Source organism: Zonotrichia leucophrys, chromosome 5 (genome assembly GCF_028769735.1).
Source record: "Zonotrichia leucophrys gambelii isolate GWCS_2022_RI chromosome 5, RI_Zleu_2.0, whole genome shotgun sequence".
NCBI lineage: Eukaryota > Metazoa > Chordata > Aves > Passeriformes > Passerellidae > Zonotrichia > Zonotrichia leucophrys.
In genome coordinates this window covers 9,283,233-9,297,362 of record NC_088175.1, presented here as the reverse complement: position 1 = coordinate 9,297,362, position 14,130 = coordinate 9,283,233, and the positions used below count along the sequence as shown (strand labels likewise).

The window sequence follows — 14,130 nt, the reverse complement described above, 5'->3', positions numbered from 1 at the left end:
ATGGCTAGCGCAATAAAAAGATAAGAAAACAAACTAATGCTGAACATCCTCAAAGAATTAACAAATACTTGCTGCAGCTCAGTTCTAGTGAATAAAGGCTTCTAAATATTCTCTTCAGTTAACCCATTCATAACAATATCTGTTGTTGCTACATCCCCTCTGTTTTACTTCCCTAAAATTGGTCCAGGCAGTCCATAGCAACACAGTCTGTAAAACATTCTACAGACACACCCAGTGTCTATGAGAAGCAGTCCAGGGAACTGCAAGCCTGTTCAAAAGCTATGCTTTGAGGACATTAGGAAAAGCAAAAGACTTTTCTTATTGTGTCTTTTGCAGCAATGAGCTAGATTCAGCAATCTCATGTCATCTATTTTTCTCTTCACAGAAATGGTTTCCATCACAGCTGAAAATGTTACGCAGCTGTACAACATGACTACCCAGGAGCTCGCAGTCAGTCCACAATATTCCCACAATAATTCAGGAGTGCATCAGATAGATCAGTATGAATGTGTTAGTGCAGATGTGTGGAAATGGCTACAGGATTTTCAGCCTGGATTTCTCTGGTTTATATTTATTCTGGGATCAATAGAAAATTCCTTTGTGCTCACCGTCCTGTGTTTCCACAAGAGTAGCTGCACAGTGGCTGAAATTTACCTAGCAAACATGGCATTTGCTGACCTAATGCTGGTCTGTACTTTACCTTTTTGGGCCATTAATATTTCTAATAATTTTCATTGGCCTTTTGGCCAGTTTCTCTGTAAAGCCATCAACATTATGAGTTACATGAACTTATATTCTAGCATTTATTTCCTGACACTAGTGAGCATTGACCGCTACCTGGCCCTGGTGAAAACCATGTCCCTTGGGCGGATGAGACGAACCGTCTGTGCCAAATGGAATTGTTTTGTAATTTGGACATGTGCACTGCTCATGTGTTCACCTACAATGGCATTTCGAAATTTGCATTATTTTAAAGAGTACAACATCACAGCCTGTGTTCTTCTCTACCCAGCTAGCTTCTGGGAGCCCACAAACAACAGCTTGCTGAATATTGTGGGGTTTGTGATCCCATTCTGTGTAATTACCTATTGCACTGTGAAAATCATCAAAGCCCTACGAAGCAGTGAGCTACGAAAAATGAAGGTAGTCCAGACAGAGAGGAGAGCCACCATGCTGGTCTTTGCTGTGCTCCTGCTGTTCATCATTTGCTGGCTTCCATTCCAGATCAGCACATTCATTGACACAATCCGTTACTTCTCACCCACCCTCAAGTGCCTGGAGGACATCAATGACATACTGACCCAGATAGCCACATACTGCTCCTATAGCAACAGCTGCCTGAACCCAGTCTTGTATGTGATTGTTGGGAAAAACTTCCAGAAGAAGGCTGCGGAATTCTACAAGGACTTGTTCACAAAGAGGTGCAGAAAATCACAGTCTGTGCAGATGGAAAACTCCCTGGACACTTTAAGAACTTCCATCTCAAGCGAATACCCAAGGAAAAAGTCCGTTTTGTCATTACCCCAATAGCATAATTTTAGGAAATCCTTAAAGGAAGAAAGCCTTCTAACATGTCCATTTCCACTCATATCCATCTGCTATGGGTCCACAGAGTAAACATGTGGTAGTGTTCATTACGTGAGGGAAAAGGGTTGTTTGATCTTAGTGGAAATTCTATAAACAGACCTGCTTCTAATGTTATTGGATGTTTTTTGTGATTGAATCCTATTTTGTAGCTTTCTTACATTTTCATGGCTGAATGATACTTGGCATATGCATCACTTGGAATGTTTTCTAAGGTGTACATACAATTCCCCAAACAGAGCCCCAGTACAGAAGCAATTGTCAGGATTCTCCAGCTATGTATGGTACCCATAATAGTGTGTTAGATAAGGGTTTTGGTCTGGGAGGGGCTTGCATTTGAGTAAGTTCTGTTAAGTGAATCCTGTAGGATGCATTTTTAGATGTGTCCATCTTCTGGGCTTTTAACTTCTCTCTTCAGTCATCGGAAACAATCTGATTTTTTCATTGACAGGAAGTACCTTTTTGCAGCTGCTTCAGTTAGTTACAGATTTACACAAGCAAGTAAGCATGAAAAGTAGCTGAAAAAGGTAAAGCAGAATTGGAAGGGAACCTGCACCCACCTGCATGAAGTTAGCTGAGTTTTCTTCGTAGAAGAAGATTCTTTGCCCCTTCTACCTTGAAGTGAAAGTATTCACTTACTCCTTTTGAGTGAGTGAATGCTATTTATATTCATGCTTACACTTCAGCTCAGAGACTCAGGTTTTTAGTATTCACAAAGCATTATTAATGTAATTCAATGGATATATAAAATCTCAGCACAACTGGTATAATCTCCCAAACAGAAGAAACTGAGAATATGAAGAAGAGCATCATCTAACTACATTAGAAATCTAACTGAAGATAACAGTGATCTTGAAAGCTCAGAGTATTCAAGTATTCAGATTCTATTAATACTTACATTTTTTTTTGTAGAGTTAATCTCTGAGATTTTAATACAAGATGGCTTTTCCCCAGTTGGACTGTATTTTTGAGCTAAGTTGATTATACATATAAAGAGACTCACAGTGTACTGAATTGTCTGTATGCACTTTAACCTCTAGGAACCTTGATCAAAACTGAGTGGAAGATGGTCTAAGATATGCTGAAACTAACAGTCTTCATTCTTTTCAAAGCACTTAAGGTTACAGCTTCTAAAGCTTCCAAGGGAGGTGGAGTTTGGTGACATGAGTAAACTCAGATGGCACCTGCATGGTCTTTATCTGTGTGAGCTTGAATGGAGCAATAAAGTTCATTTAAAATGGGAAATTTGTATTAAACCTTCAAATAACTAAACCACAAAATATGTGTGCAAATGTGATTTAAAGACTAAGGGATTTAGATCACTGTATATGATTTATAGGCAATTTCCATGGTTTTTCTTTGATAAACCAGCATAATCCTATGTCATAAATACTTCTATTGCTCATCCTTTCTTCGTCTGAAGCAATGGGGACAACTATGATGAAACACTACAAGGCTTTCTGTTATATCCAGTGTTATCATGCTGTCTCATCCATGAGCATGCTGTTCATGCAACCCTTAGACAAAATGAACTCTACACAGAGGTTATTGAGGCAACAGAAGTTATTTTTGAATATTTGGTACTGAGAAGTAAAATATAAAAATGTTATTATGTTAATAATAACATGAAAATATAAAAATGTTATTATGTTAATATCACATTAAAATATAAACATGTTATTATGTTAATATCAAATTAATTTAAATAATGTAAATATATAAGCACCTTTTTTTTGCTATGCAGTAAGCATGTACAAAAGAAAATAAAGTACTTTGAGGCATGAGATTTCCTGGCATTCTCTTCTATAGCCTGTATCCTGTCACTAAGGAATGATTTATCAGAAGTTCAAATGTTCCAGATGCTTACTTGGCTTCCCAGTACACCAAAGGAAAGTGAGCTGAAACAACAGAATCTTAGCTGCTTGGAGATCTTTCTTTTCAGGGCCCATTTCTGAGTGCTGTTGACCACCCTCACTCCCTTTGGAAGTTTAAATCATAATTAAGGCATCTAAGGGTATTGAAATATTTCTGGTAGCTTTTCTCTGCCTGCTGATAGCTCAAGATCCACCAGCAACAATGGAAAGCCCCTGCAGCAGCTTCTGCACATCACAGCACAGGCAGTGTCAGCTCACCAACTGCTCCATTCCCATTTTCCTGACTCTTCAGTGTGATGACACGTTTGTGGTATTCACATGCAACATTTATACACGCAAGAAAAAACCCCAAGAAATAAGTGTAACATCCAAGCTGCATCTGACCTACTGATGTTTTCCAGTCACACTTGGCTCAGCCCTGTTCTTACAGAAACATGACAAAATATGAGAAGGATTTTTGTAATATGAGGTCAGATTCTGTCCAGAGAATTTCAGAGCTGAAGATGGCAGTAATCCTATCTTTTTATTCTTCTTCATCCTGTCCCACTCTTACCTCTGCTCCCATCTTCTCTTTTACTGGGGCTGCCACAGCTGTTATCAAGACTTTGGCATGCAAAGAGCTGACTCCCCATTTAGTCTGACAGAGGTGGGGACCATGGCCAGAGGAATGGCAAGGATATCAACAGCCAGATGATATTTCTGGCCTTCAGCATTTACAGGCAGGAATTATTCTAATTTCTCCACTCTCTCATTTTTCACGTGGATTATTGTCTTCACTTGAAAAATTAAGAGTTTAAGAGCTGTTACAGAAGCTGCAGGTGCTTGCTGCAGACAGGAGAAACTTGCTCTTTTCTAGACAGGGTTTCAGTGGGGGAGTTGGGATCTTGGTTCAGGTCTCCCAAATCCCTAAGCAGTCTTTAGCCATTGAATCATCTTTCCATTCCATTCAACCTATATTGGCTCTTTCATATTTGGCTGTTTCAAGCTCTGTAAACTGTAGTTAGTAGGGCTTGGTTATTACCACACTGTGGTGGTCCAGCATCATTCTTTGGGAATTGTAAATAGTTGCACTAGAGTTTAACCTCTCCTTAGCTATCTTTATAGTATATATGAAGAAATCCAACAAAGCTAACAAAGAATTTTACCTCAAAAGGTCATGTCAAAAACCTTCTCTGTTGTTACAGAACAGATGAACTATCTGTTATAGCAGATAATTAGGCTGATTTGCCAAACATTTCAATAAGGAAAATGAAATAATTAAAACATACTGATCCAAATATGTATTTTGTCCCAATCATTAAAGGCTCCATCCATCTTAAAATGAAGATTTTTAATGGCTGAACTGTTGGACCAAGAACCAGAACTCTGGACACCTTTGGGATTTTAGACATTTGTCTGCCTTGTAATGTGTGAGATAATTAAGCAGAGAGTCTTACCTCTAAGTTCAACATGTTTGTTTAATCATTCTGGTCAGAGAGGCTCAGTTAGCATTTGTAAACTCTTATACAGCTCTAAAAATGTTTACTTTCTGCAGGAAAGTCTGCCTAGATGGTGTGACTGAAGATCATTCTAACTTAAAACATAAACCAAAATGCTGTGAGCATCCTGAGCTGAAGGTGCCAATAGACAGATATGATTTTTACTGTAATAAACCTTAACTACTGACTCTTATATATATTTTTAAACTAACCCTTCAAATTCCTTCAATTCATGGTCCATTACATCTGTGCAAACTGTGAAATGTTACCAGATCTTTATATACTTTCTATAGCTTGAAATGAGGAATGAAGTTGTAAAGACATAATAAATTACATCCCCTTTCTAGTTGAAGTTACAGCTTCTTCTGTAGACTTGTTCTAAGATCTTTAAATGCTGGAGCTACTGCAGTGCCTATTCACTTTTTCTACTAAATGCATAGACTTCTAATTTTGAATCTCTCTCCATTACTGAAAAATGTTCCAAATATGGCAATGAAAAACAACAGAAAACAAGAAACTAGATTTGCAAAGAGGAGTTGGATTTGCAAATCCAGTATTTTGATCTCATTTTGATGTGACAAGTTTTGTAAGACTTGTTATTTATCATATAAATTTTAGACGCAGTTGCAGTTTTTTATTCAGTCTGTGAGTAAATGTGGAACTTGGCAGATCCTAGAGATTCACGTCCAAGCAACAACAAATTACAAACTTCTTGTTATTGCTCAAATGTTCTTCATTATGGAAAAAATAACTTAAACACGGAAATGCAGTAGTGTAAGCAAAGTGAAGCCTTTGGAAAATCTGTGACGAAGATCTCCTGTCATATTGCACTTACCTTTATGAGTCAGTGTGAGATGGGCTGTTTCAAGATTTTCCTCCTGTTATTTGTTAGGATTCCTTACATAATGTGTAATTCACAAATTACATGTTGTTTTCAAGTCTTTGCCAAAATTAAAATTTTACAAGATGTTAAAAAAACCAAACCAACATTAAATCTTGAGCCATTTAGAGTTTTCTCCATTGTGATGGTGTTAACTGAAGCATGTTTTGTTTATCAATTTTAGCACTGTTTGCATAAGTATCTTACTATGCTTTAGTGGATAAAAATTTGGAATAAAACCATTTTTCATTATAGGGAAGTTCATAATAAGGTATCACCATTCAGCCTCCCCTGCCTTTTCATTTTAACTTACTTATCAAGCAAAAATGGACACAATTGAATAAGAATTGAGATATATGGTGCATGTGTTGACTAAGAAGCCAATGAGAAGAATTTTTTTCCTATAAGTAAATAGCATTCCAGTCCTTTGATAATTTCTCTTTTTTTGTTGTTTGGGTTATTTTTAATTGAAAACCTACATTGTTTACATGGCTATGCTTAAGACTGATTTGCATGTAAAATCTGAAATGCAAGATATTACCTTTTTAAAATATTGCTCTAATCAGTGGACAAACAGAATGAAACAGATAAAATAATTTATAAACCACCACTCTCAGGCTACTTGGTCCCAGAAAGTAATCAGAAAAATAAGAAGCTTATTTGGGTACAAGTCTGAGAAAATGCAGCAGTCATCATGAATATTACTGATAAGTAATATTCACAGAGATTCATGCCCTGGACACTGATAGTGGGGTGCAAAAACCAGTGCTTTTCAAAAAGAGTGGAAGTGGGGTTTAGCAAGGTTCATGTCTCATTCCCCCCTCTCTGTGCTGCTTCACCCCCAGCTCCTTGGCATGGCTCCCCTCATGTCTAGCAGGGAAAGGAGCTCCCAACACAACAAAAGCCTGATTCTGATTTCTCCCTGCGTGCATTGGTACAGGGAAGGCAATTCAGAGCTGTTAATTAAGTTCTTATTTTTACAGACATTCACACAATGGAACTTTTAATTGCCAAGGACAATTTGAGAGCTTTAATTAGCGGTCAAAGGATGACAAGAGCCACAACGCAGGGCTTGTATTATTTCACAATGAAAATGAAATATGTCACATGTCTTGAAAATTACTTCAGCTGACGTTTGGGAAAGTTAAAAAAAAAAATCCTGGGGCTTTCTTCCAAAATGTAACATCATACACATGGTGTATGGCCAGCAAAACACTCAGGACAGCCCTCAGTCACTCAGTTGTGCCTCAGGATGCATCTTTGAATTCTCTCAGTAACCTCTGTACTGCTGTTTATCAACTGTGTCCGAATTTGAAACTTTGCCTGGATTGCCAGGAAGGACAAAGAGTATGTATGCTTATCTTTTTAAATGTATTATCTTTATTTAAATAATTTCTATATTTTATATTAAAAAATGATCTTTTGTGCTCTCGCTTCTGGTCTGCGCAGTCTAGTAAGGCTCTCCCTTTCTTTTTCACCATAAAAGTAATTCTGAAGGTCAGAATTAGTTTATGTGTAAAGCCACGATCCATTTTACCTAATTGCTCTAACTGGCTAATGAGTACTAATAGTAAAAAGGGTGATAGATGAACTGTGCATGGAAATTCATTAGAAATCTGTTCAAAGTAAGAAAAATATGTCATTATTTGTATAAAGGATGACTGGAATATGTTAAGGACAGAAACGGAAAAACATTCATGTGGTTAATTTTCCATTAGCACTAACTACTTCAAAATACTTACAGAAATTACAGAAAATTAAGCACATTTTCTGTCAAGAGAACATTAGGAACTCTAAATTTATAAAAGGCTTGTGGCTTGTGGTAGTGCTCAGACACTGATTAGTAGACTCTGAAGAAATTTCTGCAATGAAAAACTCTACAGAATCCTCAGGTACTACTGCTAGCTGAACAAGAATTTGGATTTAGCTGTGAATAAAATCTAAGTTGCAATGAAAGATAAAACTCCCAGGTGTTTTTAGCTGAGCCCATCATGAACGAATTTGTGGCTCCAGCTGCGAGATTGTCTGAAGCGTGCAGAGTGGCTAGCATAAGCCAATAGAAAGAAGTCCTCAGAAAAAGGGCAAACAAGGACAATAAGCATTTCTTTTTATTCTATATTTAGTATAATAAATAATTCTGTTTAGGTTCAACTGTTATCTTTCATCTACATTATTTTTGAAAGATAAAGTTGCAGACTTTCTGCCATTGCTCTCTCATGCCTTAGCCAGCCTCCTGCTATAACAACATTCAATTTCTGCTGTCTCACAAAGAGCCTCTCTGATGCTGTTTATTTGCTATATGTGTTTTACCTGTAGTTTTAGATCCTCTCCAGTTATCTTTGTTTGGGTGAGAGGTCTGTGAACTAGGTAACATTCAGACTGTTGTGAGGGAAATCCAGGGAGCTGTGCTCACTTTAGTTGTACCTCAGTTTCCCATCAAGGCTGCCAGATGAGTGAGTTTATGAATTCAGACACAAGTTTTCTGCTCACCTAATTCTGCAGCAAAGAAAACTGTTCTGTGCATTACTACCAGATAGCCTGATGTGGAATATTAATACTTATTCCTAGAGGCATCCCAAAATAAGCACGGCAAGATGCTCGTACTCGGAAATCACTGAGGCTGTACATGTACGTAGAAGAGATGAAAGATGGTCTTAAATTCTCTTTTCAGAAATTCCATCATTGGGTGTTTACTAGGTGTAAAATACAGAAGCTGAAAGGGCAGAGTTAAACAGCTACAGCAGAAAGTCAACATTTAGAATGACTGATTGCAAAATATTCATTTTTTCAAATACATTATTTTCTGTGATTGATATGCTCCACTTGCATACAAAATACTGAAATGTCAGATGGCAGAAAAGGCTCAACAATAACTTGCCTACCATAATGTTCTGAGACCAAATGCCTGTAAAAACCAGGATCCAGGCTCTATCACCCAGCATGGCAGCACCAGAAGAATGGAGCAGGGGGCAGCTCTGACAGTGGATCTCTGACAGAAAGTCCAGTGGATTTTCATGGGAGGATAAGGTTTTACCCATGTTCTTACTCCTGCACAATCTCACATAGAGCTACTAGAAGAAAATAAAGGTATTGCCAATGCTATGATGAACTAAACACTTTGGAGCCTGGCACAGCCAAACTAAAGTGAAATTTTGGGGCTGGAGAAGAGGGGGTGTAAATTCAGAGCTGCAGAGGTCTTTCCTCCAGGCACAATTTTTAGTGTAATATTTTGGAGAAGTCTGTGTTTTATTATTCCAGCCACTGACATTTGAAGGCAATAAGCTGTCTAATCTAACAACAGTTTTGAACCCAAAGTTCAGGGTGGGAGGAACTGAGAAGGAACAAAAGAATGCACAGTTCAGGCAGCAAGTGGCACATACAGAGAGTGAGCAGCTTTCCCAGTTCAGGGAAACAGGCATGATCCTGCTTCAGCAGGATAACAGAATATAAAAATATATTAATGTATCTATAATATAGTATATAATACAATAACAATAACAGTAACATGGTAAATAAGAGTAAGAGAAAGGGCAGGGAAGGATGCAAAGCTGGCTTTTTGTCGCCAGCATGACTCCACTACTCTCAGGGAGGTGGAATTCTCCCATATCTGTGTCTGTCATCAGTCTGGAGGAGATGTACAGAAATATTTACACTAATTTGTCACTTTCCTTCCTCTGTGCCACTTCAAACAATGGGAGCAAGGAGAGGAAACTTCATGGGATGTAGAGGAAGTTCTATCCTTGCTAACACTGGGAACATTCCCACAGCTGCACTTATCAAATATGGATTGATCTAGCCTGTAACAATCAGTAGGACTAATAAAGAATTTGCAGCAGTTAAATATTTGTTACACTACTTATGAGAGGCAACTTTTGCTCTTTTATTCTTCTTTTTTGCAGTCATTTTCTCTCATTTCGAAGACGTCTCCTGTTCACTTTGGAATTTTTTAAAAAATGACTGAAACTCCTCTAGTGAATATTACCTCCTCAAACCAGAGTGAACATCAGAGCAACTCAACTGTTTGCCCAGACTTGGATGAGTGGTGGGACATCGTGTACTATGTAGGACCCAAGTACATCAACACCGTCTGCGTCATTGGGATGCTTGGAAATGTGTTTGTTCTCTTCACCTATTCACTGCACAAGGGCCCCCTGAAGATAGCTGAAATCTACCTGATGAACCTTGCTGTTGCTGACCTTATTTTCCTCATGTGCCTCCCTTTCTGGGCAGAGAACATCAACAATGAGTTCAACTGGCCCTTTGGCAGCTTCCTGTGCCGCAGCATCAGCGCCTCCATCACCCTGAACATGTACACCAGCATCTACCTGCTGGTGGCCGTCAGCGTGGATCGCTACCTGACCTTCGTGCACACCCTGAACCACAGGGAGATATGGAGCAAGTCCATGACCAAAGGGATCTGCTTGCTCATCTGGTTCTTTTGCATCCTTCTCAGCGTCCCAGCTTTCATGTTCCGGACGGTGAAAGACTTTCCCCAGTGGAATATTTCAGCCTGCACCTTGGACTTCCCCAGCCCGTCGTGGGAATTGGCTGAAAGCCTGGTGGGCAATGTGGTGGGGTTTCTGCTGCCATCCACAGCAATCATCTTCCTCAATTTCTCCACCATTAGGTCCCTACAAAGAACAGCAAAAGAGCGAAAAGCAATCAGAGCAAAGGGTTGCAAGAGGCACAGAGGCACGAAGGCAACCAGGCTGATCCTCACTGTGGTACTGATGTTTCTTTTCTGCTGGACTCCTCACCATTTTTTTGTATTCCTTGATGTATTATACCATACAGAAGTGATCAAAGGCTGCTTCTGGGGGGAACTGATCAACTTTGGGGAGCAGTTTTCTTATATGCTGGCTATCACCAACAGCTGCATTAACCCTGTGATTTATGTCTTTGTTGGGAAATACTTCAGGCAAAAGGCTTTAGAAGTTTTTTCACAGTTTATTCCCTGTGGATTTCCTTCGAGATGGGTATCTTTCAAAGAAATGTCTTCAAATTTCAACATGTTTCCAGTCAAGAGTAGTTTAACATAATGGTTCTCAGTTCCTCTTCATTTTAATATTATAACTTATTTTATGCCACTGCAAATGGCATTAAAAATTAATATGAAACATTCTGATCTGGCCTTCACAGACCAAGCTAATTATCTATTAAAGTAAATCACTTGATTGATTGCTTATTTTTTCCTCAGGCTAGCTTTTCTAGTTCTGTGTCATCCATCCAAATACAAAATGTGTGACGCCAGAATTTTTTACCAAATTATCTAACCTGTCTTACCTATTAACAGTGGCTTAAAAGAAAAACTCTTTGACAAAATACCAGAAACCTGGTTTCTTTGCAGAAAGCCATAAGCCAGCTGAATTTTTTGCTGCATTGTATCTGTGATGACAGCTGCTATACCACCTATAACACTATTCATAAAATTACAACAGCTATTACAGAGCAAATATGAGCTTAATCTTTGGCTGATGAATGCATTTAAGCAGGTATGGGATAACTTTGGTTATTTTGAAAAAAAATTTCACTGATTTGCATTTTTACAGTAAGATATAGAGAATTTTAATAATTTTTTTGCACTTTAATTATGTGCAATGCATGACTATTGTACAAGAGGATGTAACACAATGAAAGTGTACATAAATTGTAAAAAAAGCAAGGTAATGCAGTAGCCTCCTCAAAGCTGATTTTTGGTGATCCAGTAAAGTGTTACAAAATTGCTCATAAAGTACTGTAAAGATCCTTTTTATTTTTTATATGTGAATGTATCTCTGATGGCCATTGATACTGTGTTATTTTGAGGCAAATCCTTAAATACATATTTATGGTTTTATGAATCAGAATTAATAAACTACATAACATCTTTTTTCTTCATAGTCTTTTTCTTTCTTATATTTATTTTTATGTTTTGTCTCTTTCCCCCTATTCCTTTGGGGAAGAGCAAATATGTAGTTCTGTGATTAAAAATCCTTGTTGCTACCAGAACACCAACTCTTGTAGTAAAAGAAAAATTTTTTTCCAGCACAGCCACAGTGGTAGAGTAGATGTAAAGCAACTGAGATCAAATTATGAGTACAGACATGGAAAAAGACAGTGCAGCCTGTTCAGCCAGAGGATTTTGGTGCAGAAGGGAGCATCCAGACACATCATTTGTATAATAATTCATTTAACTCCTCACTGTAAAGCCTATTCAGTCCTGTACTCAGTGCAACAGCACCTCATTTCCTGGCTTTCTTTTTAGTGTTTCCATTTTGAATATGTAATTCCATTTTGAATATGTAATTAACCTCTTATTTGATTATAGAAATCTGTCTATTCAACATCATTGCAATATGATTAGTGTTAATTTTTAATTGTTCTTTCAAACTTTTGAATCTGAACAGTGGAAGCTTTTTGAGTACTTGCAAGTCTGTCTTCCTGCAATGATGGTTTAAGAATTAAGGGTGGATTAAGGGATCAGGGAGGAAGAATCTGTCATAGGTTTACTACTTCCACTGCTTCTGTGACAGATGTTTTTAAAATAAATATCAGGCTTAAACACCAGTAATAACAACAGCATGTGAAGTCCCCTGACTCATCTGAAGTCAAATTCCTAATTCCCATCTATTGTAAACTGTCGAATGCTGCATCCATTTAATACATCCCCAGCTGAATCTTTAATGCAAAAAACTTCCAAGCAGAGATATTTTCTGGGGAAAGGGAAGGGAAAGGAAGGGAAGGCTGAAATAATGAAAAAGGTGCAGAAAAAAAGCTCCATTTTCTCACTACAGATGAGGACCTTTAAAGGGAAAGTATCTTGTCTCATCTGACTAACACTTGTCCATGTTAGTCAATGTTCAAATAAAGGGAAAAACACTTCTTGAGTGTGGTGGCATGTTTGGGCTATGACATAATAGATTGAAAATGGGTAGGAAATCTGAATTTAATGGAAAACCTCCTGTTTCCATCCATCAGCAAGTGACAAGGGCTTTCATGAAAGCACTGCTTCTTTTACAGGAAAAACATCTGTAGTTTAAACGCTGCTTAAGCCACTTATCAGAGTCTTGCCAATCAATGGATTTACTCTCCAGCATGAATGTCTGTAAATGTGTGCATTTCTGACTGAGTGTTAGGGTCTAGTGTTTGTTAGTGGCCACCTTTTGCTGAGGTGCTGTGCTGCACTCACCTCGCTGAGCTGTGCCCAGGAGGGCTCTGGTGACAGCCCCAGGGATGCTCTGGGCTGGCAGGGGCCAGGGCACTGCTGCTGTACTGGACAGGCTGGGAGCACTGACCTTGAGTTGGAGGGATGTGGATGAGCCCTTCAGGGAGCAGAGATTCACCTGCAGCTCTTGGAGGACCCAGGGCTGGATGCCTGAAGGAGAATGTGGCGTGACCCTGTGACACCTCTGCTGGAGTAGGTTTTGTGGCCTGAGACCTCATGGGGGACCCACACTGGAGCAGCTCATGAAAAACTGCAGCCCTTGAGAAGGGCCCACAGTGGAGAAGTCCAAAGAGAACTGTCTCATGTGGGTGGGAACCTCTGCTGGAGCAGGGAAAGCAGAGATTCTCTTCCAGCCCATGGTGAAGTGTCGGATCTCAAGATCTCAGTCCTGAGATGCTGAGCCACCGAGACCCTGGGGGGGCTCGGGAGTCCTGGAATGTTGCCAGAAGTGTCTGGTGGCTGGACTTTAACCCTACACAGGAGACGACAAGGATGAGGGCTTCACCGGGTGAATGGTGAAGGGATTGGTTAATTAGAGGGTGAGACACAGGGTTTAAGATTTCTGTACAGGGGGGTTTAGAGGAGTAAGATGGAGGAATTGGGGTGTGTCCTGTCCTTCTTCTGTTCCTCTTCTCCTCCATCTCCTTTGGCCGCGGTGGCGCCTTTGGATTGGTTATTACTAAGAGTACACCGAGTTATAACAATAGATGGTATTGGGGAAAAATGATAAATATTGTATACGTAGCAAGGGGTATAAAGATACGTGGCTGCCCGGGAGGGCAGAGACAGTGTGCCCATGGCTGACTGCTGAGCAGATCTTTGTTCGGCTGAAAGAACATCTTTTAGATAAACAATTAATAAACATAAAACCAGAAAGAAGAACTGAAGCCTCTTCTCGTCCTTCGATACGCGGGCTGCCCCAAGGCCACACGGGCCTTCCAGGCCCCTCAAACAGCCGAGATAAACCGGACAGTGAAGCAGTGTGTCCTGCAGCTCATGGAGGAGGAGGAGGATGATGTAGACTTGTCACTGTTGAGTAAGAAATGACACAGACTCACCAGAAGTCAGATTGGCATAATGCACCATTTATTTTGGACTGGTCCTTTTAAT

General features: G+C 39.2%; 2 protein-coding genes across 2 annotated transcripts; both read left to right on the top strand.

Annotated features, from left to right (window-relative positions):
• The first annotated feature begins 387 nt into the window (after positions 1-387).
• On the top strand, positions 388-1,603 carry BDKRB2 (bradykinin receptor B2). The gene has a single exon (XM_064715870.1). It carries the CDS (start codon positions 388-390, stop codon positions 1,528-1,530), a length of 1,143 nt encoding a protein of 380 aa, XP_064571940.1. The 3' UTR covers positions 1,531-1,603.
• Positions 1,604-7,047: 5,444 nt separating this feature from the next.
• Positions 7,048-11,218, top strand: BDKRB1 (bradykinin receptor B1). The gene is made up of 2 exons (XM_064714733.1): positions 7,048-7,163; positions 9,716-11,218. The coding sequence occupies exon 2, from the start codon at positions 9,770-9,772 to the stop codon at positions 10,853-10,855; it is 1,086 nt and encodes a 361-aa protein (XP_064570803.1). The 5' UTR covers positions 7,048-7,163; positions 9,716-9,769; the 3' UTR covers positions 10,856-11,218.
• Positions 11,219-14,130: the final 2,912 nt, after the last annotated feature.

What these genes read in the sequence shown, in the direction of transcription:
- BDKRB1 (XM_064714733.1), top strand. Translation starts at nt 9,770, where the DNA reads ATGACTGAAACTCCTCTAGTGAATATTACCTCCTCAAACCAGAGTGAA.
- BDKRB2 (XM_064715870.1), top strand. Translation starts at nt 388, where the DNA reads ATGGTTTCCATCACAGCTGAAAATGTTACGCAGCTGTACAACATGACT.